Genomic DNA, 25,233 nt, shown 5'->3' on the forward strand with positions numbered 1-25,233 from the left:
GCAAATATACTCATTTCTGTAAACAGATTGCTTTTAGAAATAAAATATATATAAAAAGTAACAAAATTAATCAAAATTTTAAAAATATAATATTTAAAATATATATTTATATATTATGTATAAAAAAAGAGATAAAGAATAGAGAGAGACGGCAATACATTAAAAAATTAATTAATTAATGAAACGTAAAGTTAATTATTATTGTATTTGCCAATGATTTTTATTAACTAAAATTATTAATAACGTTTGAATTATAAGCTGTTGAGAATAACGGGCTTTTCGCGAATTAAACTTCAAATAGATAATGAAATATTACCCATCGTTCCATTCGAGGTACGCGTTTTACCCTAATAAAATTTAAATTTGGTTCAGTTATTCTACAATATATATGTGTATATCAGATCGGAGATAAAGTTAAATCTATCGAGCGAAACAGTTCTGTGTGTGTGTGTTTTTTTCGACTTATTTTATAAGTTAAGTCACACTTCACGTCCGTCGTCCACGTGCGCGCGCCATCGCTTCCAAGCCTCTTTTCTTCGAGTGGCTTCAAAGTGTCAGGGCCGCGCGCCTGTGTGGATACGCGATAGTTTACGAGTCCGAGCTGCCGCATATCGATCCTCGAGGGTTGAAGTGCGAGTCCTCTCGCGCGCCACACCATCCCTGGCGCTTCGGGCCCGCTCTTACTCACCGCGCCGCTCGGATCCGGCGCGGCGCGGCGCGGCGCCTAAATGCATTCGATCGGTGCTCCTAAAATAGAAATTGCATCCTCCCCTCCCCCCTCCCTCCCTCCCGGCCCTCGCGAAGGGCCGTAAAAGGAAAATTTCCGGGCCGCGAAGGGGCGAGAGGGGGGAGGGGCGGGGGAGAAGCCGTAGCAGGGTGAAAGCAGACAATCGCGGTAAGTAGCGCACAGGTTGACACGCTCGGGAATGTCTTCGCGCCGGGATGAAACTCGCGAGCTTCCCCGAAGATGCGCACGAGGAGGCTGCGGGGGAACGATCGAGGGGGAGGGGGATGAAAGGAGGGGACGAGGGGGGGAAAGAGGAGGGCGAGGGAGGGCGAGGGAGGATGGCTGATGCGAATTGAATCATGGGGGCGTTTTAGCGTCTACGTGGCCCGCATTCGGAATTTCGGCGCCCCCCGAACCACATCCAATACCTCGGGCTTCGTCTTAGCACACATGCATACACACATACACACACACACACATACACACATTGGCGAACGTACCATCAAGCCAGAGCGAAGCAAAGCTCCGGAGAAAAAAAATGGATACGTATTTTCGATTTGCAATTCTGCGGCTCGTGATCTCGGTGGCGCATATGCGATGTATCAAACTGGAAAATCCCCCAAAGGTACACCCAGAAAGCATTAAAAATACAGATCCAGACCAGTGAGGCAGCGGACCGTAAAAATAATACGCACGCTCTCTCGATCTGTAGGAGCGGTGATACAGCGAGTGTAGTTGAAATTTTCAGCGGAACGCAAATTATTAATTTGCATAGCAAGAGTTATTTGACCCCGCATAAATTAATTATCAATATTTAATGCACGCTATACGTGCAGAGTTAAAGCTTTAAGCAATGAGAATTGGAAATACCGTCCGCGGCAAAAATGAAAACAAGAATGGAGACTTCCTGTATCTATGCATTCGAATTCCGATCGTGTCCACCAAAAATCGTATTGAAGTGACGAAAGGGAAGGGCACGCTTATCGTAGTTTATATCGCCCATCGTATGCGCGTATCTGGCCAGTGTGTATGTGTTCTTTTCCTATTCACGAGACGGAGAAAAGGAGACCCGATAAAGGAAAGGAAGGGCAGTTTCATCCCCGCGAAATCGAGAAGGAGGAACGAGGGGGGGAGAGAGAGAGAGAGAGAGAGAGAGAGAGAAGAGAAAAAAGGAAACGTAAGAGGAAGAAGACGAAGAAGGTTCCTCGAGACTGCATCGATTTTTAAACTTGCTCGGTCGGTCGTGTGTCCGGGGGGGGGAGGGGTTCGAAGGGGTTGGCGAGGGAAAGGGAGGAGGGAAGCGGGAGGGAAGGGGGGATAGTAGCGACCCTTTCAGAATTTGTCCGATTGAAAATTTATCCGATGTGCACGGTGTATCAAGCAGTCGCCATTTCTATCGGCGCGCGCGTGTGCGCGTCGTACCTTCCTTGCTTCATTCCTCCTTTTCTCCTCGTCTTTGTTCGTTTATTTTTTAAGGGCGCGCCTTTTTTCGCCTCCCTTCCTCCTCCCTCCCCCCCCTCCCCTCTGCCCTTGCCCGCGGATACGCGTTCTTTTTCCTAGCGTCTTCGTACCTTCGATATAATCCGCGGCTCGTCAATAATTCCAACGATCGAGCGGGTAGGAAGGGAGAAGGGGGAAAGGGGGGGGGGGATGCTCTGAAAGAAGAAGTGTTTTATCCACGACGTTGTTATAAGTTATTTCGCATCGTGAAGAATTTAAAATGAACGGGGGCTTCGCCGTCCGAAGTTTTGGAATTTTTCAACAGAGATCTTCTATCCTTTTTTTTTTCAATGAAGATCTTCTATCCACTTTTTTCTTTTCGATAAAAAATCCCCGTCCACCATTCCGCACGGAAATTATAAAACCGGCCCTCGATGAAAATTACGTACTATACAATAACCGAAAAGGTGATAAAGTCATTAATAAAAAGGAATCGAGACGGAGAGTCTTGGGAAATCATCGGAGAGCCGTGCAGCATTCTAAAGAAACGCGTGTCGTAAAAGTAACACGTGGCGTCAAATCAACTCTATGGCGGTTTACTTATTTATTCGACGCGAAAGAGAACGCCTTGCAAGACACCGGGTGGATGGTATGCCGGATTACAGTGAGGAGCGTGCAGGCAAGCCGCGCGATAAAGTGTATCGTCAAAATGCGCGCGGGGTGTTGTTCGCGCACATGTATGTACACGCACACAGCCCCGACGTATAGCGCGGCAATAATCCCGTGGAAACACTATTGTGGTAACGCGCGGAATCGACTGGGCCGCTTCTGATGTGATTGATATGGTCGGACAACCGTGGCGTATCGTTGCGCGATTACGATCGAAGCTAGTGTCGGTCGTGAACCGCCGTCGAAACCTCTCCCTTGTTCGCGAGCGAATTCACAGCGCGTTCGCGTATTCCACACTGCGGCGACACCGCGAGCCGGCACTTTCGCGACGCCCGCGTGTGCAACACACGCGCGAGCGTCCGATTTTCTGTAGAACGTGATTTTTATATTAAAAGAATTAAAGTTGGCAAATTGTGGAACGAGAACGATGTGTGATCGACGTCGATTCGCGCGCGCTGTGCAAGAATAAATTCGCAAGACCCTCGTCGCTTTCGCCGGACGATTCGCACCGCTCCGGCGCAGCACAACATTGCGTTAACATCGTATTTGTGCAGTGTCTATGGTGTAACGCACATTACGGCGATTGCTCAATTCGGGAAAACGTGTACCATATTTCCCCTTGCAATGAAATTTCTTCTGTTCCCGTGCATCAGCCAATTGTTACGCAACGATTTTAGTTTGATTTCACGTTAAATAATATTAGGCATTACTATCATAACAATTAAGAATAATTCAATGTATAGAATAAAGCCAAATTAAAATCGAACTAAGAAAGAATTTAAAGAAAAGAGCTTCGAACGTTTCAATTGAAACTTTCTAATTTCTAATTTTCTAATTTTAAAAGAGATTATATTAATGATCAAATTAAAATTCTATTTCAGTGGTGGATTAAAAAAGAATTTCGATTATTTCGCCTGAAAAAAAAAAAACAATTAATCCGAAATACTTAAATGCAGCTCGACGAACAGTTAATCGAGATTAATACAGAGGTATCAAACATTTTTTTTTCTCGTATATCTTTATTTTATTGGCCACGGGCCCTTGCGATTCTCCACTCGTATCCACTTTCTATGTTTTAATTACTGGACTGCGCGCGCGCGTTCGTTTGCAACGAAAAAAAAATATATGAAAAAAAAATAAAACAAAACGAAGGAAAGCGCGAACGCGGGCGGACGTGCGCGATTGGAAAAATATCAACGGGCGAGCAACCGGCGCTGATAATGAAGCGGCTGAAAATTCAATTAACGAAAACACGCCAATTGCCGAGTCTCCTTCCTTTTTTTTTTCAATTTCGACCACTTTCGACTAACCGGACAAGCTAATTTTTGCGAAATTGATACGTTGCACGTATCACGGGTTTATCGGAGTGTGAATTTTCCGCGATGCGCGACCGAAACGAAATCGTAATATAATTAGAGGCAAAAAAGGTAAATATTAATTGCGAAATTATGCTCTCGCTCGCGGATTCTCGTCGATAATAGGGGGAAGGGATGGGAGAAATTAATTTACGCTTTCAGGATTTTGTACCTGCTCGCGTAAACGCGCCCGTTAACAATATGTAACGGGTTTGCACGTTTTGCACGCCTGTTTCTGAAAGTGCGCACGCACACCGTAGCAACGTGCCCATGTGTCATCGTATTCTATTTTCAGTCGAGTTTCGTGCCTCCAAAATACGGATTATTAATAATAAATAAGGGAATGCATATTATCACATGTTACTGTCAACCCATTTTATCTCGAACAACCTAATCTCGTGCAATTAATTAATACTGTATTTATGATTTATATTCGAAAATATTTACGAGTCGCGCATATTTGAAATACATGTACAAAACTGATTGTGTAGATCAAACAAATATTTTGAGGGACAAATATTATAAGGGATTTTTCAAATATTTTTTTCTTCGATTATGTGAAGAAATTAATGTTGAATAATCGTGCCATTGAAAACAAAATTAATATATGTTATTTATCGCATTTATTTTGCGCATATTATTAATACGTTATATATTTCATCAATCAATTTCATTCTGATTATTCTCCAGATAAATCGATTATTGAATTCGATTATTGAAGAAATAAGCTTAGTTAATTCTTAATTAGCTATTAAAAATAAAGCTTCTCTAAAGAATGAAATATTGTCAAGATTGTTAAATAATCGCCTTTGTCCAAATACAAAGTTTAATAAAAAGATGTCGGCATATTAATTAGAAACGTGTTAGACACGCTGTAACAATTGTGAAAGGAACAACCTTTTGTTCGCAAGACCGTTTTGTTCCATTCCGGCTGATGTAGCTGAACTGCTACAACGGCCTGTTTCTGCACAGGGACCCTGCAGAAAATTCCTGATATAATATTCAAAATCCTCGAGTCCCGGGTATCGTGCGGATGGTTCCTCTTAATCCAATTTAATTTGACTTATTAAACTCACCATCTGGCGACGTACACGCACACCCCGGATTATCGCTATTAATAATTTTCCGAGTTCGTTCGAACGCGCGTTATATATTGGCCGTCGATGCGAATAAGCGACGAATTAAACATTGCTTTTGTGGATTTATTTATTTCGCTGGGTTATGCGAATTCACATCCCGCTTTTCGGTTTGCGCCAAAAATCAATTTTGCATTATGTAAAGTGTGCGCAATTCTGTAGCAGATTGTAAAAATTTTACAATTATGCAAAAATCAGTATCAGGTTTCCCTCTCTCTCTCTCTCTCTCTCTCTCTCTCTCTCTCTCTCTCTCTCATGTTTAGTGCTAAATATGTATCTCGTCTAAATTATGTGTATAAATATTCTTTAATAAATAAGCATATTACACAAACATGTTTATTTCTTAAATAAATTCAGGCGTAATCACACTTAAGCTAAATCCGCCCTACGGAATAACGTGCATTAAATATTCACGAGCGAAATTTGACAAACGAGATGCATGTAACGGAGAGCGTTAAAGTCGCTTCTCTGTGGAAGCGAGAGGAGGCTTTGCCGCGCGGGTAGTATTTAGTAAAGTTTGGAAATCTTGAGCAATCACGTGAGCAGAGTGTAAATGTTATTGGATAGTTCCGTTGCGTTTGAGAACATGTTTGAAAAGCGGGGAAACGGTCCCGGCAACTGGCCCCGACGCCCGCGCCGGTGTGCGGTGCTATTACACATATTAGTTTGTAGATCGTTAGCGGGCTTTCCACTTACAACCGTATAAATGTTCTTCCGTGATGACGCGAAACGGCTTGGCCGTGCCGGCAATTTCCGTGAAATCCCATGCCAAAATAATGCGCGTGACGTGTTGGCGAACGAATAAATACCCGTGCTTAAAGCGTCTGACGAATAACGCAGCATTAAAATTTTGGCGACGAGAAAATAATAAATTTCGTTCCCGACAAACTTATTAAAGAATACTTAACATATAATAAGCCAGATATATTAAACATTGGGCACTAAACGCGCGCGCGTGTGTTTGTGTGTATGTGTATGTGTAATTTTATACTAATTTACATAATTGTATAAAATTTTCATATCTGCGGAATCGTAAGTACATACTTTACAACGTACGACTTACAAAATTTAGCCGTGCTGCTTTACATGAATATCGACTTGTAATAAGGCACGCGAAAAAATTAATAAGCTTAATATTATTGACATAAATTGGTTTAATATTTTTCACGTCGTAGAATGCGAGCACGTGGTACACGTATAATCCGTGCTGCCTTGTGCAATTATTAAATCACGCTTGTACGTCCGAGGGGGCGGGGGCGGGGAAAGGTCGACGTAACATGTCGCGTCAGGAACGAAATCTCTCAGCGAAGCTCTTTGCCCGACGGTCAATTAGTTAATGAACAACGGGTTTTATTAATTAATTCGCCCCCGCGGCACCGCGCTCGGAGCGGACTTAATAGCCGCTGGCTGGGTTCGAAATATATTGTACCGCTGAATTTAACTACTCGATAATATTGTCCCGGCGGACCGTAGCGATATCCAAGATTCATACCCCAACCGGACCGAAATCGGGGGGAGTTTGATAATTCCGAACGTTAGTGCTCCCCCCGCGAAATTTAACGCGCCGTTTTATTTATCGCGCACATCGAGAAATCTCTCGTCGCGTTCAGAGGGCATTTCGGAGGCTTTTGGGCTCACCTTGTGGAATTTTAATGTCGCCTGCAGCTTTTCCGGCAATTATTTTGCCGAATGCCGAATCCGTTAGAAACAGACATGTACTTGTGTGTCTTTGTTTTTTTTCTCCTCGCGAATGAAGTCACAGAAATATTCGAAAGATCGTCGAAAATGCACACATTTTTGGATAATATATATTTCCTTTTGAAGATTGAGCGAACTCCACTGCATGCGCAAGTAACGCAATGCGTAACCAGTAATCAGCTTGCTACACTTCCACTTCCATCTTGGAGTCATAAATTTTTTTTTTGCGGTGCTCGTAAAGATGCATTTGAGCAGAATCGTCGTGATATATCGGGTATTCCTTACAAAAGGCCGCAACGAGTTATGATGGCGCAAGCCCCGCTAACATTAGCGCTCGCTATGATCGAGGCGTATAAAACTTTCAAAATTCTAAGAATGTAAGATTCGTAAAAACATTGAATGAAAAAGAAATCCATCGGTGCACAATATTTTTCCCTCTGTTACGCTTTTCTCTTCGAAATAAAAAAAAATTGATTTATTTCTAAATAATTTCTCCTAGCTGTAAAAATATGCAATCAGATTTAATTATCAACAAGACACGAGCTGAATTAATTTATTGCTAGAATGACGTTTCCGCCCGAATCATTACACGATATGTATTTCGTAATTATTTTTACAATATCTAGTTTCTTTAATAATAAAAACGTGAGTTTTTATTTCAATATCTTTTTATTTAATGCGTTTAATATATAACTACGTCAATAAACAAATGGCACAAGTCAAAAATTCAATATCTAGTTTGTAATTATTTTTATAATATCTAGTTCCTTTAATAACAATAATGTGAATTTTTAATGCCTTTTGTTTACCGCGACACATCACTACGTTAACTAGAAAAGTAATACAAGTAAAAAATTAGCATTTTTTAAATATAATGAAACAAGATCGAAAACTATAGAATTTTTGATATTATTACATTAGTGAAAGACACTAATTTTGAACTCATGTCATTTTTCTATCAATATGGTATGTAATGATAAAAACAGAACATTGAATATTCGAGAAAATCAAGTCTGCTAATCAAGGCTGCCGTTAGATAGAAGAGCCATGTTCTACGATTTCAACGTGAGCAATAAGAAATATCTGGTCAGCCAAAATGAGGCTAAATGAAGAACCGTCAACATTCCTCTGACAAATTCTATCTAAATTCTATGAGACTGAATTGTGCGCGAGAATATTACTGAAGTAAGGAATATTAAATGGGAAATATGATAATCGTAGAAATCGCTGACGAGTGCCAAATATAATTCACTGTATAATTAAACAAAATCAGTAAATCAGCGAAGCGAGATGGATATTAAAAGAACACGATAATTATATCTTATGTCGGAAAAGAACGATCTTGCAACATATCTTCGTTATTTCAATGATTCACGTGATATTTCATGATTCACGTGACCAAGTATAGCAATTTTATTTCACAAAAATATAATTAAGGTGGTTCTTTAGTAAAGTGCCGATGGGATGCCTCACCAGGGCCCAAAATCACAAATATTTGTATAATTTGGATAAAATATTAAAACTACGTGTATATCTAATGAAATAGTATAAAATAAACGATATTTCTATTCCGCGTGACAATGACGAGGATCAAAAAAGTAAGGTACAATGTACAACATTGCTAGCGCGAGATTATGCGATATTTTGTCAGTTCAACATTAAATATCTTATTTTTCCAATGGCCGTTGATCTATTATTTTTTTGTGACTATTAAAATCGCAATTTTTTAAACTATTGTAATCTCGTTTTTTAGAAAAGTCTTAAGTCACATTTGTGTGTAGTTAGACAAAAAAGCGTTTTCGGGCCCAATCTATCACTACAAAAGAACGATTTTGTTAAAAAGTCTAAAAATTTTACTGAATACAGATCTAAAAATAATTTTTTGTTGAATCATCAAAATAATTTGTTGAAATATTAAAATCTGATTTGCCGATCTGATAAAAACTGATAAGCATTACTATAAAACGTTTTGATATTCGAGCAATCATTTTGACTTTCGCACAAAATTATTTTGATTATTGAACAAAAATTATTTTCATATTTAAATCCAGCAAAATTGTTCTTTTCGTAAATTATATGTTAAAAGTTACATTCTCAACATTTTTTTCTCTTTTATTTCATCGTTAATCTTAGAATTTTGCACACGTCAAGTTCAGTATTTCAACTTTATTAGGGTACATTGGGGTAATTTGAATAGTGGGATAATTTGGATAATAATAAGCATTTGGAAGAATTTCAGAAAAATAAGAGATTTTAAGATACATTTCATTATATCAATATTACTGTAGTATATCTAAATTATCCCGCTGTACCCTATATAAAAAAATTGGAATTTCTTAAATAACTCGATTTACTAAAGAATCACCTTAAAAGTTAAATAGCCGCACGCTAGTTTATTTCATATTTATTTTTATCGACTCCATTTTATTTACTTCATAATTATTTTTTCTCCAAAAGTGAAAAATTATCGAATCCAATAAAAGACTACCGATCACCAACGAACATTTGTCGTAGCAGGTTGCAGTTGCAGCTTCATTTCCGGACCACTCTCTCTCGCTCTTTCTCGCTCTTTCTCTCTCTCTCTCTCTCTCTCTCTCACCTTCCTCCCGTGCTTCTTTTACTTCGCTGTAGCGGAGAGACCTTATGTCTGCACGATAGTCCTTCGAGTAGACTGAAATCAGATTGGGTCAGATCAGGTTCGCGTATCCCGCCTTTTAAAACAAAAGGCAGCATCCTGGGAAAAATTTCTTCTCGACTGAACGGTTCACTATCTCCTTCCGTCCCCGTACAATTCTTCCTAACGGTCTTTAGTAGTCTAATACAATGTGCACGTGCGTCTAATCCAATAGTATATACGCGCGCGGCATTTTCTACTTCCTCATTCTATCACTTCGATGCTGATATTCTTCGTCAGAAGCCTTTCTCATTGAATATAAGTTAACAAACCAAAGTAACAATTTATTTTATAGAGAAAATGAGGAGCATCTCTTCCTAATTTTAAAGATAAATCGTACAGCGCAAAATATTAGAAATCATTTCGTTGTAGAAAGTCAAAAAAGCGAAATGTGTATTTGGGAGAAGTAGCTTATCCCAAAGATAGTTTCGCTTTTAACACGCAATCTCTTTTATATCATCATTTTTAGCACGTGTAATCTCCTTTGCATCAAGCGCCTTCCGCGCCACAGCGTTAATCAAACGACGCGGGCAGTTTTATGTGTCGCAGGTCGGTTTAATTTAACGTTACGCCACTGCCGACTGGCGTGACTGTGTGTGACTCGCCTTCGTCCGTTTCTGTCTGTCGACGCGCGGCTCGAAACTCGCGAGGTCTCGTCGCGTCTCTCGCGCGCGCACCGAGGAAGATCGAATTTGCGAAATGGCTGTGTATGAGGGCTGAATACCTGACGAGGTAATTCGCGAGGGCACCGCGCGCGCGCTCGCGCGGGCGTGGCGGGGGAGGGTGGAAGGGGTCGCGGGGAACGACGTAATGTCCCGTGGAAAGTAGAAAGGAAAAGCTCGTAAAGGGGGAAGCGAAATTCAAAGTAAATTTTCCAAAGTAGGCGGCGGTGCATTACGGCGGAGCGCCGTCAATCGACTTTATTAGGTAGAATATAGTTGTCGTCAGACGTGCGGCAACAGACATCGCGTTTAGCCGCTTTTGCAAAGCGAGCTTCACGATCCGTCCTACCCCGAATCCTTGTCTCTGAAGAAATAACGTTGGCGAAAATGTGAGATAACAGTACACGTCCAATCCGCGCACCAGTTTTGTCTCCGTCCGTACATAATAAAATTCGTTTGAAACGAATGGACGGAACTGAGCTCTATAAGTACTTGCGAATTCTGAATTTCTTAATGCCGTATCTTTTTTTTTTGCGATAAAGTTAAATAAAATTTCTTTTAAAATCTAAAGATTAACCACGGGGAAGGAGGGCCTCACTTATCCATCTCGTGAATCTTAACTTGACGGAAGCCGAACTTTTTCATTTGCAATGTTAAATATCTTTCTGGTTACAATTTTCATCAAATCTTCATTAAGCTTTAAAAAAATCGATTCCGCATATTACGTGCGGTTGCGATAAATGCGGGACATGCAGGCTTTACACGTTAAAGTCCACGGAATCGAGAGCAAAATCGTATTACATTTAGAACGTCGCGCATTAAATCCTGTACATATATATACGTTCAATTGACAATGAGCATCGCCGCTCCTAATTGCGGAATTTAATCAACACGTAGATTTTTTTTTGTCACGGAATCATCAAACGTATTTGAGTAGGATAAAGGCGATATCGATAGAAGTAGAAAATCCAAGGGGTTCGCAAGGGTGAGAAAGAGAGAGGAAGAAAAAGAGAAGAGAAGACAAGAGAGAGAGAGAGAGAGAGAGAGAGAGAGAGAGAGAGAGAGAGGTGAAGGGAAAAAGCGTGGAGAGAAGAAGAGGCGGATCGCGCGTTTTTCATCTGCGAAAATTAAGGCGGAATCTTACCGGTGGTAAGAAAGTCCGTGCTAATTAAGGCTGTTTCTTCGGAGATTCCCCTTTCGCGGCCGCGGCGCCCCCCTCCGCCCCTTTTCTTCCCCCTCGGCTTTTAAATAAATTATACCGAGTTAAAAGCCTCTTCGCACTTCCTCAGATAATCCGCGGGGCCGTTTCGCTCGCCGAAGTTATACCCGCGGGAGAAATCTCGTGTCGTGGTGGAAAAGGACGAGGAGCCGTTCTTTCCACCACCTCCCCCTCCCCCTCTCTCGCTTACAGAGGGTTATACCGCGGGGCCATAATGCGCCGCCGAGTGATCTAACGCGGGAATACTTTCTGCTGCAATTACGTTATAAAGCAAACAGGAATGCCCGTCCCCGCGGCCGTTCTTATCGCCCGGGGTTTTCTTTACGAAAATGCGATTAGCCTTCCCACCCCCCGCCCTCAGTCGAGCCAAATTCAATTATCTCCCGCGCGTGTGGCGATCAGCGACGCTTGCGCTAATCTCTTTTTGCCCGATAAATCGCTAACCCGTAAATGGATTTATTGGAAATGATTATCCGATAATAACCGCGCGCGCGCGCGCGCGGTATCCAGGATCTACGTTTCTATAGAAAATAAAATTTTACGTTACTGAGAAAATCGCACGCGTTGTGTGCGAAGGAAATACGTTATTACGACAATTATGAAACTGTATATCGCGTCGCTGGAGGACGAAAATTCCACGGCATGGGAAAAGCGTTGGTTAAGAGCGAAATTGTAAACACCTCAGGTCGGCTTTTCGGGCTCTCGAATTCTTCGTCTTTTGTAGGGTATAAGGCGCCGCCGTCGAACCGACGCGACGCGGGCGAGTCATCGTTAACGCCATTGTTCTCACGGTACTCTCCCGGCGCGTTAAGAGCGGTCCCGCGCGGCGCTTTCGAGTTAAGTAGATGTTTCTCGGTACGTCGGGTGCATTTTTAAATAATTCGATGCAAAGCAGCCGAGAAAAGGCGCGCGAATTCCCTCGTACAGCCGAGAGAAAGGTCCCGGAGAACGGACGGGGGGAAGTGCGGGGGAGGGGGAGGGCTGCGACACGCGGGCGAGGGAAGAGAAAGGAACGAATGGAATTTCCGTGGGATTCGCTCCTCCTCGCGGCAGACGTGGCTAGAAAGCGCGAGCGATTCGGAGCGACTTTTACAACTTAATTTTTGCGTATTTGCGAGCTGCGCGACGACGACGACGACGACGACGACGACGACGACGACGAGGCCGCGGGTTGCTGGCTTTTGCGGAAGAAAAGTAAATTTTCCGACACGTTTGCTCGCGCACATGGCGTCGCGTTCGTAAGCAGCGACGGCGTGTCGCCCACCGGATTTGCGTCAGAATTTTATTAATTTGCCACCTGCCAATTTAACGTTTTTTTTTTTTTTTTACGAAGAAAAACGAAGATGAGTTTAATCAGAGTTTGTTAACTTTATCTTTATTGACTGCCCGACAAAGGAGTATATCTAAAGTTGAAGACTCGCGGTCAATAATAACATTCCGTAGAATCTTCGAGGGGGAAGACGCGATTTCAGTTTGGCCGAAGAAATTTCTCGCATCCCGAGAGCAAAAAGATGCCCTGCAACATTTTGTATCAGAAAACGCTACGCCGCGCCGTTTTATCCGCGATGCGCGAACACGGGCAACGCATTATTTCTTTTCATTATAATTTATTACGCTTATTTCGAGACCTTACACGCTCCCTCCGAGATATTATATTACACCTTCTTCCCGCGTTATCTAAATGTAGAGAGGTTCCTACGAGCTGACTATCAAGTAGTGAAGATAAATGCTAACTCCGACCATAAGATATCACTCGATAGGTATACCGTGGCGCACTTACCAATACCAACATCCCTGTCCTTATAGATTTATATAAATTTCCATTTTACTGTAGATTGCGACAGAATGTAAATGAAAAGAAAAAAAAATTGAACTTCGACAATCGTTTAAAGATATACGATCAAGCACGTAACTCGTAATTCTTTGAGACATTATATCCCGATTAAAAATATGTCTGTACAAGCGTTTCGCATACAAGAATCGAATGGTCGACAAATGGCCGACTAATTTGTCCTTCACGTCAATTCCAAATCCCACAAATTGCGAATCAGATTGCTTGTACAGGTTACTATGTAAGACGGTGCGGTTTCGAATGGGAGCTGACTATCAAGTAGCAGGGATGGATGCCAGGGCGAACGGTATTAACCACTCCACCTATTGGTATTGGCACGTGCACGCGGAGAAAATATTGCCGAGTCGAGAATTCGCGAATAAATCTAAATAACCTTCGTATCGGGATACCGCAGTCTTTCGTATCTCTCTATCCCGCGTATTTATTAAAAACAGCAATGCACCGGGATGATTTTTCCCCGTGCTAACGGGATATATTTTACCTTTTTTTTTACAGTCGAATAAAAGGGAAGCTCGGGGGTAAAAAAAGGGGGGGGAGCTTTCATTTATACTTTATTCTTTAACATTCAAATATCTGAATATAAAATACTGGACAGATTTATACAATCATATTATACGTAAATCGGTGTAGAAAACTCGTAAGTAGCAATATCGGCTTAATTCAAGAACTGCTATTCGTATATAAAGATCAATGAAATTATTAAATATGTGAGATACTGTGAATATTTCAATTTACAAACATACTCCATAAGAAAGAAAACTTATCCGCGACTTATTGGTAAGATTATATATTATTCTTTTTTTCTTCGACAAATATATTTTACTTAGCCGAAGTAACGAATGACTTAGTCTGCGAACACGTTGATTCGTAATCGATGATCAGCCGTGTGTTCGACCCTACACATGTCTCGATTATGAGATCACGAGGTTTATTAGAAATGTAACTATTTTAGCCATCGGTCGCAAGTCAATCGTTGCATACCCTCAAAAATATCAGGCAGCATAATTTTTTCACGTGGTACCACTTATTATTTAGCAACAAAAATTTGCGGGTAAAAATACGTAAATAAAAATTCGATCTACTCGTACTTAAGGCCGATGCAAATTTTGTGCAAAACGGAAAACTATAAAATTGCCAAAAGACATACCTCCATTCTCATTTTGCATAATTTAATTATCTCTTATTCGCGTATTACCTTCCACTTCTCTGTGAGCACCGAACAGGATCGAAGCGAATGCACGAACACTTTTGCCAGGCGAACCGCAGAGGGCACCGCGACACACATAAAAAAAACGAGTAATTCCAGAAGTAAGAGTCCGTTTTATTTTCTACCGCCGCGCTTCGTCAATCCAGATCCAGCATTTCCCCGGACGTGAAACTGTCCCCGCGATCGTCCTTCTGACTTCTATCAATGTGACCGTCGGGCGACAGATCTTTGCCGGCTGGGCGATTACCGAAATTCAGGAAATCCGAACAGGGACTGCCAGCCTGCGTATGTTCGAAAAACGTTCTCTTTATCGTCGCTCTTATAGTAATTATTTTCGTAAGTGTTTACTTGAAGCAAAAAGTTGTCCGCGTCATTCTCCAACGGCGGCTGCCGGTGGTGCAATCGTCGCGGCGACATGGTCGGGCACTGCTGCAGAGCGTTATCGGAGAGGTCCATCGTGTTCTGCAATTAAATTTCAAATATTTCGTCGAATAATTAGAACGCCGTGAGCACTTTCACTCGTATTTATCCCGTCATCTCATCGTTATAAATTATAATCGGTAAACCACGTCGCAACGCTTATAAATTAATGATTTATTATTTTAAGCTTTTATTACTTTTTACGATAACTAAACAAAAAAACGTATATTATTTTACTTACGAATTTGGATTTGTCATCGATAACTTTAACAATGTCGCCTTCCTCGGTCGTAGTGATAATGCCAGTGCCGAGTTTTTTACCGAGTATCTTCACCTCCTTCTTACATCCCTCGGACGTGTCGGCGACATTAGGTACGCAAGCATTCTGCATGGTGTTCTTGAGGAACTGCTCGTAAGGACTGAGGAATCTGGTATCTTGATAGTGCGGGGCCATCAAGTCGTGACTGTGATTCTTCGGTCCCAGGATCTTCACCTCGTTCAGGCTGGGATATATCTTCGGGGGTGGCAAGCAAAACTTGTCACTGAAAGACTGTGAAATTTGTCATATAAATAAATATGTCACACATAAACAGTCACATAAATACACTGAGAAAAAAATTGATTGTACGAACTGAATTTGTATAGTTGTTTGATCCAATGGTTGATTCAACAATTCTTTAGTTGCACAAAGAAAAATACAGTTCATTCATGTCAACCATCAAAATTTTTAAATCGAGAATTAACTAAACCAAGTTATTTTATTCGAAATACTAGCAGTATTTATTTGTGTTTGCACGCTATTTAGTTATCCAAGTAATATATTTGTTCAAATTCCAAATATTAAACTGACTAAACGATGCTGATGGGAATAATAAATTAGTTTGTATTTTTAATCGAAACGATTGAGTTAAATACGATCAATTTTTGTTGAAACAAAATAGTATTTTAGTTTAAAAAAATAGTATTTTGTTTATAATAGTAACAAATTATTTTGTGTCATTGCAGTAACGTTTAGTTGATCGTATCGAACTAAACATTTTGGTAAGATGAAACAAATTTTGCGTTTTGAACAAATTTTTTTTCTCAGTGTATAAATGTGTAACGCGTGTTCTCAATGGGTGCTTTCCATTTAGTGACGCAATCCCGACACAAGTATCGTTTTGTCTTTGTTACTCACTGAATGCTAAGAATAGAACGATGTTTGTTTCGACTTGTGTGTCACCGAATAGAAAGCACCCAATGGGAGCGTCTAGCTCGCAAACAATAGCCAAACGACTTGTACCTTCATACACGATTGACCTCCGGACTCGAGTATCTTCATGTCCGATTGGCTGAAGGGCATTAAGCCGGTGTCGCAGTCATCGTCGAAGACCGAGGGCAATTTCATCTTCGGGTCGTAGTCCGAGTGATGATCCTCCATGGTGGAGACACCAAGAATGTTTAGATCCTCCGTGAGGCTCTGACCGCTCTTTAGATACGGTAACGTCTCGCTCAACAACGACAACGGCGGATGGTTCTTCATTAACAGAGACGATAACGAGGACTGCGAGCTGGCGGACAGGTTCGAGGGATGACCCAAAATGCTCGTTAGATCCTGCTGGTTCGACGTCACTGCCATTACTGGAATCAATAACCATCGACAAGTTATAAGTCGTATGCCGGCTTCAGCATGAAATCTAACGTGTCTCGCGAGACGTCGCTATATAGCGTCGCTAATAAACTTGCGTATACATTTGTTCTTTTTTACATTAACTCGAATTCTTTTAAAATCAATTATTGATTACTTAAATTACAAAAGGGCTGTGCGTTCTCAAATTGAAAAGTTAGCTCTTACTTGAGAAAATGTGCGCAACGATCGTCCTAAAAAGGACCTTTGTAAATCGTGACATTACGGACGCCAATTCACCTACCGTCGTCGTGCCCGGTGAGAGCGCCATCGCCATCGATAGGCAGCGATTTGGGACCCAGCAGGAGATCGTCGATTTTCGTCTGGGAGAGGAATGTCATGCCATCCACGAAACGATCGTCGAGGCTTTTAGCGTCGAGAATTCTAATGTCTCTATCCTCGAGGATCTCGATGCCGTCCATTGGCATACCGCCGCTGGCAGACCTCTGGCCGGATTCCAGCACCATGATCTGGTTATCGTTGTCGCCGATGATGATATCACCGTTATTGCGTATATTCACGAGATTGATGGCGTCCGCCTGTTCGCCGTCAAGAATCGTTACGTCGTGGGAATTCTGCGCCATTAAGTCGCGGGCCTCGCTGTTCGTCATGACCTGCAGCCATAACGCGCCCCCCCGTAAGGGCATTGAACTGTGTTTAAAGCTTCGTCATGATCGGAATAATTTATTACGATAAGGCGAACTGTGTGACACGTGCGCGAAAATATGATGAAAGTGGATTTTTCGGCAATTCCTACAGTTACAAAAAAAAATCATATTTCTATGTAATAACAAATTATGATTATCTTACCTTGTGATATTATATGCAAAACAAGATCGGTTTAAATCGAGGGCTTAAACGGAGATAGATTCTTTATAAGATTTTAAACAGGATTCTCTCGTATGTCAATTTAAATTTTACCAGTGGAAATCAATTAATTTTCCAAAGTTACTTTGACAGAATTTGGATGGAAATTAGGATTTAATTAAAACTGATGTATTTGAAGTCTATCGATATAGAGGCTGAAATTAATTGGGTTCCCAACGGCTAATTTGAAGAAGCGCCAAAGATAAATTCTAGCTAGTATATAACCCTATAAGAACGTTACACACAGCACGTTTCGCAAACGCCGGCAACGCCGGCAGTTCTCTAAATAGAGAACTCTATGTAAAGGCGTGAAGGCGCCTGACGTGAATACTCCCGCATGTGTCGCGCGTACTGTGGTAGGTCGGAAAGTCGATCGAAAAGACGTCGGGCGCCGGTAATGCCGGTTCTGCGTAAAGAAAAGTACGTCGCCCTTCCAAAGATAAAGATGTCGAGAGGCGATGTTATACCTTGGAATTCGTGTGCTCTTACATGAAATTCCCGCCACATCAATCGTCCTCTTCTCATTTCTTACTTGTCAAATTTATCACGGCAATCGGCACTCGAGAGAGAGAAAGAGAGAGAAAGAGGGGGAGGGGGGGGCACAATTATCACAGAGAATATTTCATCTGAAAATCTTTCAGAGCCCGCGGAAAATATGGCCGCAGAAGTAATTGAATTAAACTGCAAGGGAAAGTTATTTTAACAGTTTCAACAGAGAATATCATCCCGTTCCCCGAAACGTGATTATTACCGGACGCGCCAACGCAGCTTCGTGCCGTTGAATGTGGTAATCGCTTCTACATTACCTCGTAACGACCGTCCTCCGTGGCGCGAACAAACTGTATTCCACCCTGCGCGGCCAGCTCCAGTAACTCGTTGCACTCGTCCATCGACGTGGTCGAGCCCGGACCGTTCTGCCGGTGGTCCGGCTCGCTGCGATGATTGTGCACGGTGGGAAAGAACTGCGAGTCCAGCGCTGTCACCAGATCATCTGATGACAACAGATTAAAGAGAGGAGGAGCGCACCACCCGCCTCCCCATCTTGCGTCGCAAGATTGACGAGAGGGCTTACCTTGCTCCTGCTCCGCGCCGGGTGGCTCGACGACGAAGCTGGACCTGCCGTCGGGCCCGATATTCTGTATCACAGTGGCGACCACCGGTACCTTCACCTGAACCGCCTTACTACCGTCGGCGTCCGAAGTCTCGGTGGGATTCAGAGTTATTTTCCCCGCCATTCGCAAATCCTCGGCGGTCGCAGGTGTAAGTATCTGTGATAAATGATGTGTAATTGCCAAGTGCGACAACTGAACACGTCCAATAATTTAACGTTAGTAAATTAGCATTTAATTAATATGCCTAGGGGGAATTAGCGTTTGCAACGGGTCTCATTGTAAGACTTAAGAGAGAAGTTGTGCCGGGATTATCCACAGTAAAGTAAACGAAACAAATATACCCCGCAAAACATGCAATCTACGTGCTGTAATATCGGACATGTGACTCCTAATAAATTTTTTGCAAGATCAACTCTAAATTCCGAGCTTCAAATCAAATATATTAATGCAGAAAAATGATAAGCTATCTTAAGAAATTAAAAAATTTTATTTAACTTCATGCACTATAACGTTGACATTTAATTTATCAATTATGAATAAATTTTCATTTCATTTCTAAATAATTATTGTACTGTTTAAGTAATTGTTCTATAACTATTCTAATTGTACTACTATTGTACACCATTTTGTCATTATATTACTCGCGTGGTTTTTCAAATAACACGAATAATTTTCGTGCTCGCCTATCTTTCTTTCGCTAAAAAGTTAAATTCCCGAGACGATTTAATTATGATGGCAATTAAAGATTTAATTATACTGCAGGAATACTTACATGCTTGTTGCTCGCAGTGGACGAAATTTTAACGAGTACCGGTATACCTTTCGCGGGTTTGTAAAGGGCGAAAGGAGTCTGGCCCTGGAGCAATGCCATTTCCATCGCTTTCGTATCGATTTTGTTTATCACGATGCTGTCCATCAAATCCGACTTTCATGAAATAGGATTCCAAAAACTAATTACACAATCCGTAATTTCGTTGTATTCATCGTAAATCAAATATACTAACCGAGCCGAAATAATCTTTCTCTTTGCTCTCACTCGTTTGACTCCGGTCGCCGTTGTACAACTGAATGATCCTAACGTTCTTGCTGAAAATGTACAATTACACACATCGCGCGCTGAAATATCTATAATTAAATCAATTTTACATCGCGTGAAATAATAATTAAATGTACAAGCGCTTTGATCGTCCGCCTAGAGTCTCTGCGGGAAATAAACTAATTAAGAGATCTCTCTCTCTCTCTCTGTGTCTCTCTCTCCCTCTCTCTGTACTCACAGAAGAGATCGACCTGCAAAATTATAACTGATTGCCTTTCTTCTATTTTTGCGGTACCTTTTCTTTTATATCCAACAAAAATACCAATCGATAGTCTATAACAGGGAGCTCGATATTTTTAATTAAATGAGTTTGGAATTCTGTTCGCATTGTATGGATATTCGCGGGGGATGGCACGACGAATTCCAGCGATTTTTTTTTTCAGATCGTTTATACATTTATTGCGCCAATGGCCGCGCATTGTACATCGCACGGTTAACTGTCACAGTCACTTTCTCACGTACCTCTTGCCGGCGTTGGGCTCGTTCACGGCGGATTGCACGTTGCTCGTGCTCCGATACTTAATACCATGCTTGTACTCCTCGTGCGAGCGCAGGGCGAACCTGCGCGGGAACTCCTTCCCGCAGACTCCGCACGAATACTGCATCTTGTCGGCGTGTGCGTGCGCTTTCACCTTGTGACAGACCAAATTCGACATCTGATTGAAGCCCTTGCCGCACAACTCGCACTTGTACGGCCGCTCGTTCGTGTGCGTGAATACATGATTCCGCAAATTGCCTGAAAAGGACGTTGATTGTCAGACTTTTTAACGGCCATGTACATGCGCTTTGCACGTCAGATAACGTAAAAAAAATATACATATATATTATAAAATCACTGGCATGAATAAATATAAAGAAAAAAGAGGAGAAAGAAGATTTAACGACATACAGAAATTCTTTCCGATTGAACGAATTTGTCGCGACGAAAATAATAAGGACAATAGATCATTGTGTAATTTATATTTGTGCATGTTATACCTTTTTGATGAAATCCTTTACCGCACACGTGACACTTGTGCGGCTTGTGCTCCGAGTGCGTTTTCCGATGGGAGATTAATGTAGATACTCTAAAATATGTATTATTTTGAAACCAAGCGGCAAGTCAATTTTATAAACAAATACTGAAAATTCATTGCCCGCAGTTTAAATAAGGTAAAAGTTGCGAGTAAGTTAACTAGAGATGATTTACCGACCTGTTAAATGTTTTCTTGCAAAATTCGCACACATAGGGTCTGGCGTCGCTGTGTATAGCTTTATGCTGACTCAATGTTGACAACTGTCGGAAAGCCTTGCCGCAAGCCTCGCATTTAAAGTTTCTCTCGTCGGTATGAGTCGGCAAGTGTCTCATCAGAGTGTACTGATGGCGAAACTCTTTCGAACCTGATGGGAATATTAAACGTTCAAAGTTTCTTATAACGAAAACACGCTGTCGGGCCTCTCGAGTCGACGTTAAAAAGTAATTACTCGCTACGCTGTGAAATCGAATGAGAAATCTAAATCACATTTTTCACGAAAGAAAAAGATTTGTCATTTTTTTTTGTAACTTTTATTTCTTTTTTTTTCGGTGTAATTATTTTTCGGCATTATTAGCTGATAATAATAATATTAAGAATGTAATTAAGATATATATTAAGAGATTACCATTCGTAAAAAGTATTCTTTATTAAGTAAATAGATCAAAATAGATTCTGTTATTGTAATGCAGTGAGAAGCTTTACGTACAAATACCGCATTCCCAGATCTTGAGCGTCTTCCCATCGCGTTTCAGATATTTTACAAAGTGCAGCCTGGATCGCGGATCATCCTTGTCGATAAGACGGGTCGTCGAGGGCGAGGGTCCTTCAGCAACAGGATGCGAGTATACAACCACATTCTTGTCTGGCGCGCTCACGCTTTGCTCGAAGATCTGAAAAGGTCGTACTTAAAAGAAAAAAAAAAATAAAGCGCGGAAAACAAAAAAAAAGGATCCACAAAGGATTCGGCGATGAGGAAGTGCTGCAGAGTTAAATGTCGCTTACGCGAAAAGCTCGGTGGCACAATTTCAAGGATTGCGCACTATGCTGCGTAAAAATACAGTTTCCAACAATACTCCCGCAATTATGCATCGCGATGTAGATAGGTAAATACTTGGTGCATAAAACTATAGAAACGGGCGTATGCAAATGACAGTCTTCAAAATGGGAAGAAGAAGAGAAAGGGACGAGCTAGATAAACCGAGCGCGACGCCCGCCGTCAGGTGGCAATATTTCACGTAAACTGCCGCGCGTATAACGATATGCACTCGCTCTCGGCAAACAACTTGCCGCGCTAATAGTTCGACAAATATTTAAGATACCTTACTTTGGCACTTACTTTGTACCGTAACGCGTCCTTGCCGCCGACGAGCTTCGAGACGGCGCTGTCGATATTGATCACCTCGGAATCTATAGCCGCATCCAGGTCCACGCACTCCTCCTTGATAGTAATTTCACTCGATAGTAAATTACTACTCTCATTGCTAAAACTATTGTAGCGATTGATTACTTGGTGGGCCAATTGGTGATTGGCGACAGATGATCCCGAAACGCCCGACATGTCACCGTTCCTCGGTTCCGGACCCGCGTCCTCCTTTACGTAAACCTCGTAAACGCTGCGTCGGTCGCCGCATTGGTCGCCGCATCAGTTTCATAAATTAACGGGATTAACAACGAAATTACAACGTGCCACGCTTTCTCTCTACTACAGCAGACTAAGATTTTTTTTATACATAGGAAAATTCATCTAAGGAAAGCTGAGTAACTCAATAGATATTATAAGAGAAGATATTTTTTACATAATAAATTGTACGATTTGATAATTATACTTTTCTTCGTGATATCGAAAGAAAGTACGGAACTAATAGCGGAATTATAACGTGTTTCTCTACTGCAGCAGACTAAGATTTTTTTTATACGTACGAAAATTCATGTAAGGAAAGCTGAGTAACTCATTAGATATTATAAGAGAGAGATATTTTTTACATAATAAATTGTACAATTTGATAATTATACTTTTCTTCGTAATATCGAAAGAAAGTACGGAATTAATAGCGGAATTACTATGTGCCACGTTTTCTCTACTGCAGCAGACTAAGATTTTTTTTTATACGAACAAAAATTCATCTAAAGAAATCTAAGTAACACTAGTTCACTAGATATTATAAGAGGAGGGATATTTTTTATATAATAATTGTACGATTCGAATAATTATACTTTTCTTCGTGATATCAGAACAAAGTAGTTCACATCCGTGCTTATGCCGACTACTTACGCGAACGTTGCGAGCTCACCTGATAACTTCGTCCGGAATGGGACGAGAAAATTGCACTTGCGGATCGTCGTACTGAGTTTCCCCTAAGAAGTCGAAAAGCACACTTCATGAAGAAATTGTTTTTATCACAAAAAATAATTATGATGCTGTACCGTACGGACACTTTGTATCGCACGTGGGAAGCACATCTGATATTCCGAAGTAACTTTATTTATTTCGCAAACATGAACTTTATTATTCTATAATACAATCGAATGCTTTGTCGAAGAAGCACGATTTTCGCTGCAATCTATATTTTTAAGAATAGAGCTTTTCCATCTTTTAAAAAAATACCTGAAATGGCCCCTGTTATATTATTATTATCATAATTCTATAGCAACAATAGACTTATAATCGGTATAAAATTTAACGAAAGAGAATAAAAATACTGCGAAGTGATTTTTCACTCTCAATGTCCATCCACGACGTCAATATTTTTCGTGCTCGGGAAGAAATACGTTTGTGATATTATTGTTTGTGGAAGAATTAATCGAAAACTTTCCGCTTTTGTTACTGCTCCGAAATTCCTTGCGGGAAGAGAGAGAGAGAGAGAGAGAGAGAGAGAGAAAGAGAGAGAGAGAGACCCGTTTGTTTGGTAACGTAACCGTCTAATCGGCGGACGGCATCTCAAGCGAGATAATGCGATACAATCGTATCAGTACAGACAACATGCACGCGCGGCTCTCGTCTTATACGCAGCGATATTACATCGTGTAAACATCTGTCCCGAAGTTTCGTCGCGCTCATAAATTATGCATCGAGGTTCACATGTATGTACAATCGACACTCATTTTACATACTACATTCTGTGTTAGTGGATGACTGTTAATGGATAGACAGTTATATCCGTGGCCGTTGTCAAGTTAAAATAATTACATAATGCCGAATTTAACGCCGAAACATCGAGGCTATATGAAGTCCGGATAGATTTAAATATCAACGGCAGTTAATTGCAAAAATATCCGCGTTAATTAAAACCAAAGCCCGTGCGAAGAGCAAATTAAGAGAATATAATCTAATATAATTAATCTACCACTGGCACACACTTATGAATACAATCTATTTCTATTATTCGTGTGCATAAAACATATATTCTATTACTTTTAATTAAACATATCCATTAAAAGTACGGGCTTTGCATTACATTATATTTATATAAATTACTGACATATTTCTTTTTTTTTTTGGTTTTGTGTTTCAGAGCATTTTACTCCGAAATACTTCCGCCGTGCTCTACGATTACCAGCCTACCGGGCACCGCTGCATACACGAACGGCAGAAATATAGTCAAATAACGCCGTCACACAATCGAGAAAGAAGCGTACTGTGAACGGCATCTTGCAGGAAACATCAACGACCTTCGAGGACCTTCCACAAGCCAGAGGAATCGTCCTTGGACGACGCACGACGAATACGGTATGACGTGTTAACTCCCCCTCCCCCCCGCCCCCCCATTCGCCGAATAAATCGAGACACGATTTTTACATAAATCGAAAACGCGGCGTGTTCCTCTCCTTTCCTCGCGCGACCGATCCACCATTAGACGTCACCGTCGCATCGCGATTCGCGATTCTCGTGGGCCCTCCTCGGCTTGTTTTGTCTGGCGTCAAATAAACGAAAGCCGCCATTATCAGAGCTCATTTTTCATGTGGTGCAGACGGTGCCCGCTCGGCGGATCCGCGGGTCTTATCGGCGAGACGGAACGGGGCGAGAAACGGTTATGGACGGTTATACTTACAGTTGTATCCTTGCAGCAAATTGCCGTGCGACATTTTCACATCGATCGTCCCGTGGTCCCTGGCCGACTCCTGCCCCCCTCAATGTCATTCGCATTGACCAGATTGACCTCCATCGGATAATTCCGGGAATTAGGCGAAAGAACGAGCGCCCTCTGCCGGACTCCGCTGAACCTAGCGGCCAAGCTTTAAAAAGAACCTTTTCGTGCTGACGCTCGACGCTCATTTTTAGCGTCAGAACAGATCACACGAACAAAAATTGACGAGTACCAAGTATCAATTTTGATCGTGTGATTTGTTTTGACGCTAAAAATGAGCGTCGAACGTCAGTATGAAAAGGCACCTTAAGGTTCGCGAGTGGTTCGACAGG

General features: G+C 41.5%; 1 protein-coding gene and 1 long non-coding RNA gene across 3 annotated transcripts in view; one reads left to right on the forward strand and one right to left on the reverse strand.

Moving 5' to 3' along the window:
- The window catches only part of LOC105452602, a 37,183-nt gene extending 12,222 nt beyond the window's left edge, over nt 1-24,961 (forward strand). The window contains exons 1-3 of one of the 2 annotated variants that reach the window (XR_974759.1): nt 23,755-23,897; nt 24,329-24,543; nt 24,882-24,961. This is a non-coding gene — a long non-coding RNA (uncharacterized LOC105452602). Of the gene's footprint in view, nt 1-23,754; nt 23,898-24,328; nt 24,544-24,881 lie in introns of those variants that run through there. The other variant, XR_974760.1, reaches the window with a different exon arrangement.
- Nucleotides 13,971-24,935, reverse strand: LOC105452603. Its single transcript, XM_011693878.1, has 16 exons — nt 24,866-24,935; nt 23,108-23,171; nt 22,153-22,429; nt 21,523-21,706; nt 20,994-21,180; nt 20,779-20,867; nt 20,263-20,536; nt 19,709-19,790; nt 19,477-19,629; nt 18,665-18,896; nt 18,399-18,583; nt 16,970-17,339; nt 16,342-16,679; nt 15,301-15,609; nt 14,988-15,101; nt 13,971-14,920 (listed from the first exon to the last, which is right to left on the reverse strand). The coding sequence occupies exons 1-16, from the start codon at nt 24,897-24,899 to the stop codon at nt 14,777-14,779; spliced, it is 3,036 nt and encodes a 1,011-aa protein (XP_011692180.1). The 5' UTR covers nt 24,900-24,935; the 3' UTR covers nt 13,971-14,776.
- Nucleotides 24,962-25,233: the final 272 nt, after the last annotated feature.

The sequence above is a fragment of the Wasmannia auropunctata genome, unplaced genomic scaffold (assembly GCF_000956235.1).
Source record: "Wasmannia auropunctata unplaced genomic scaffold, wasmannia.A_1.0 LD336028.1, whole genome shotgun sequence".
Classification (NCBI taxonomy): Eukaryota; Metazoa; Arthropoda; class Insecta; order Hymenoptera; family Formicidae; genus Wasmannia; species Wasmannia auropunctata.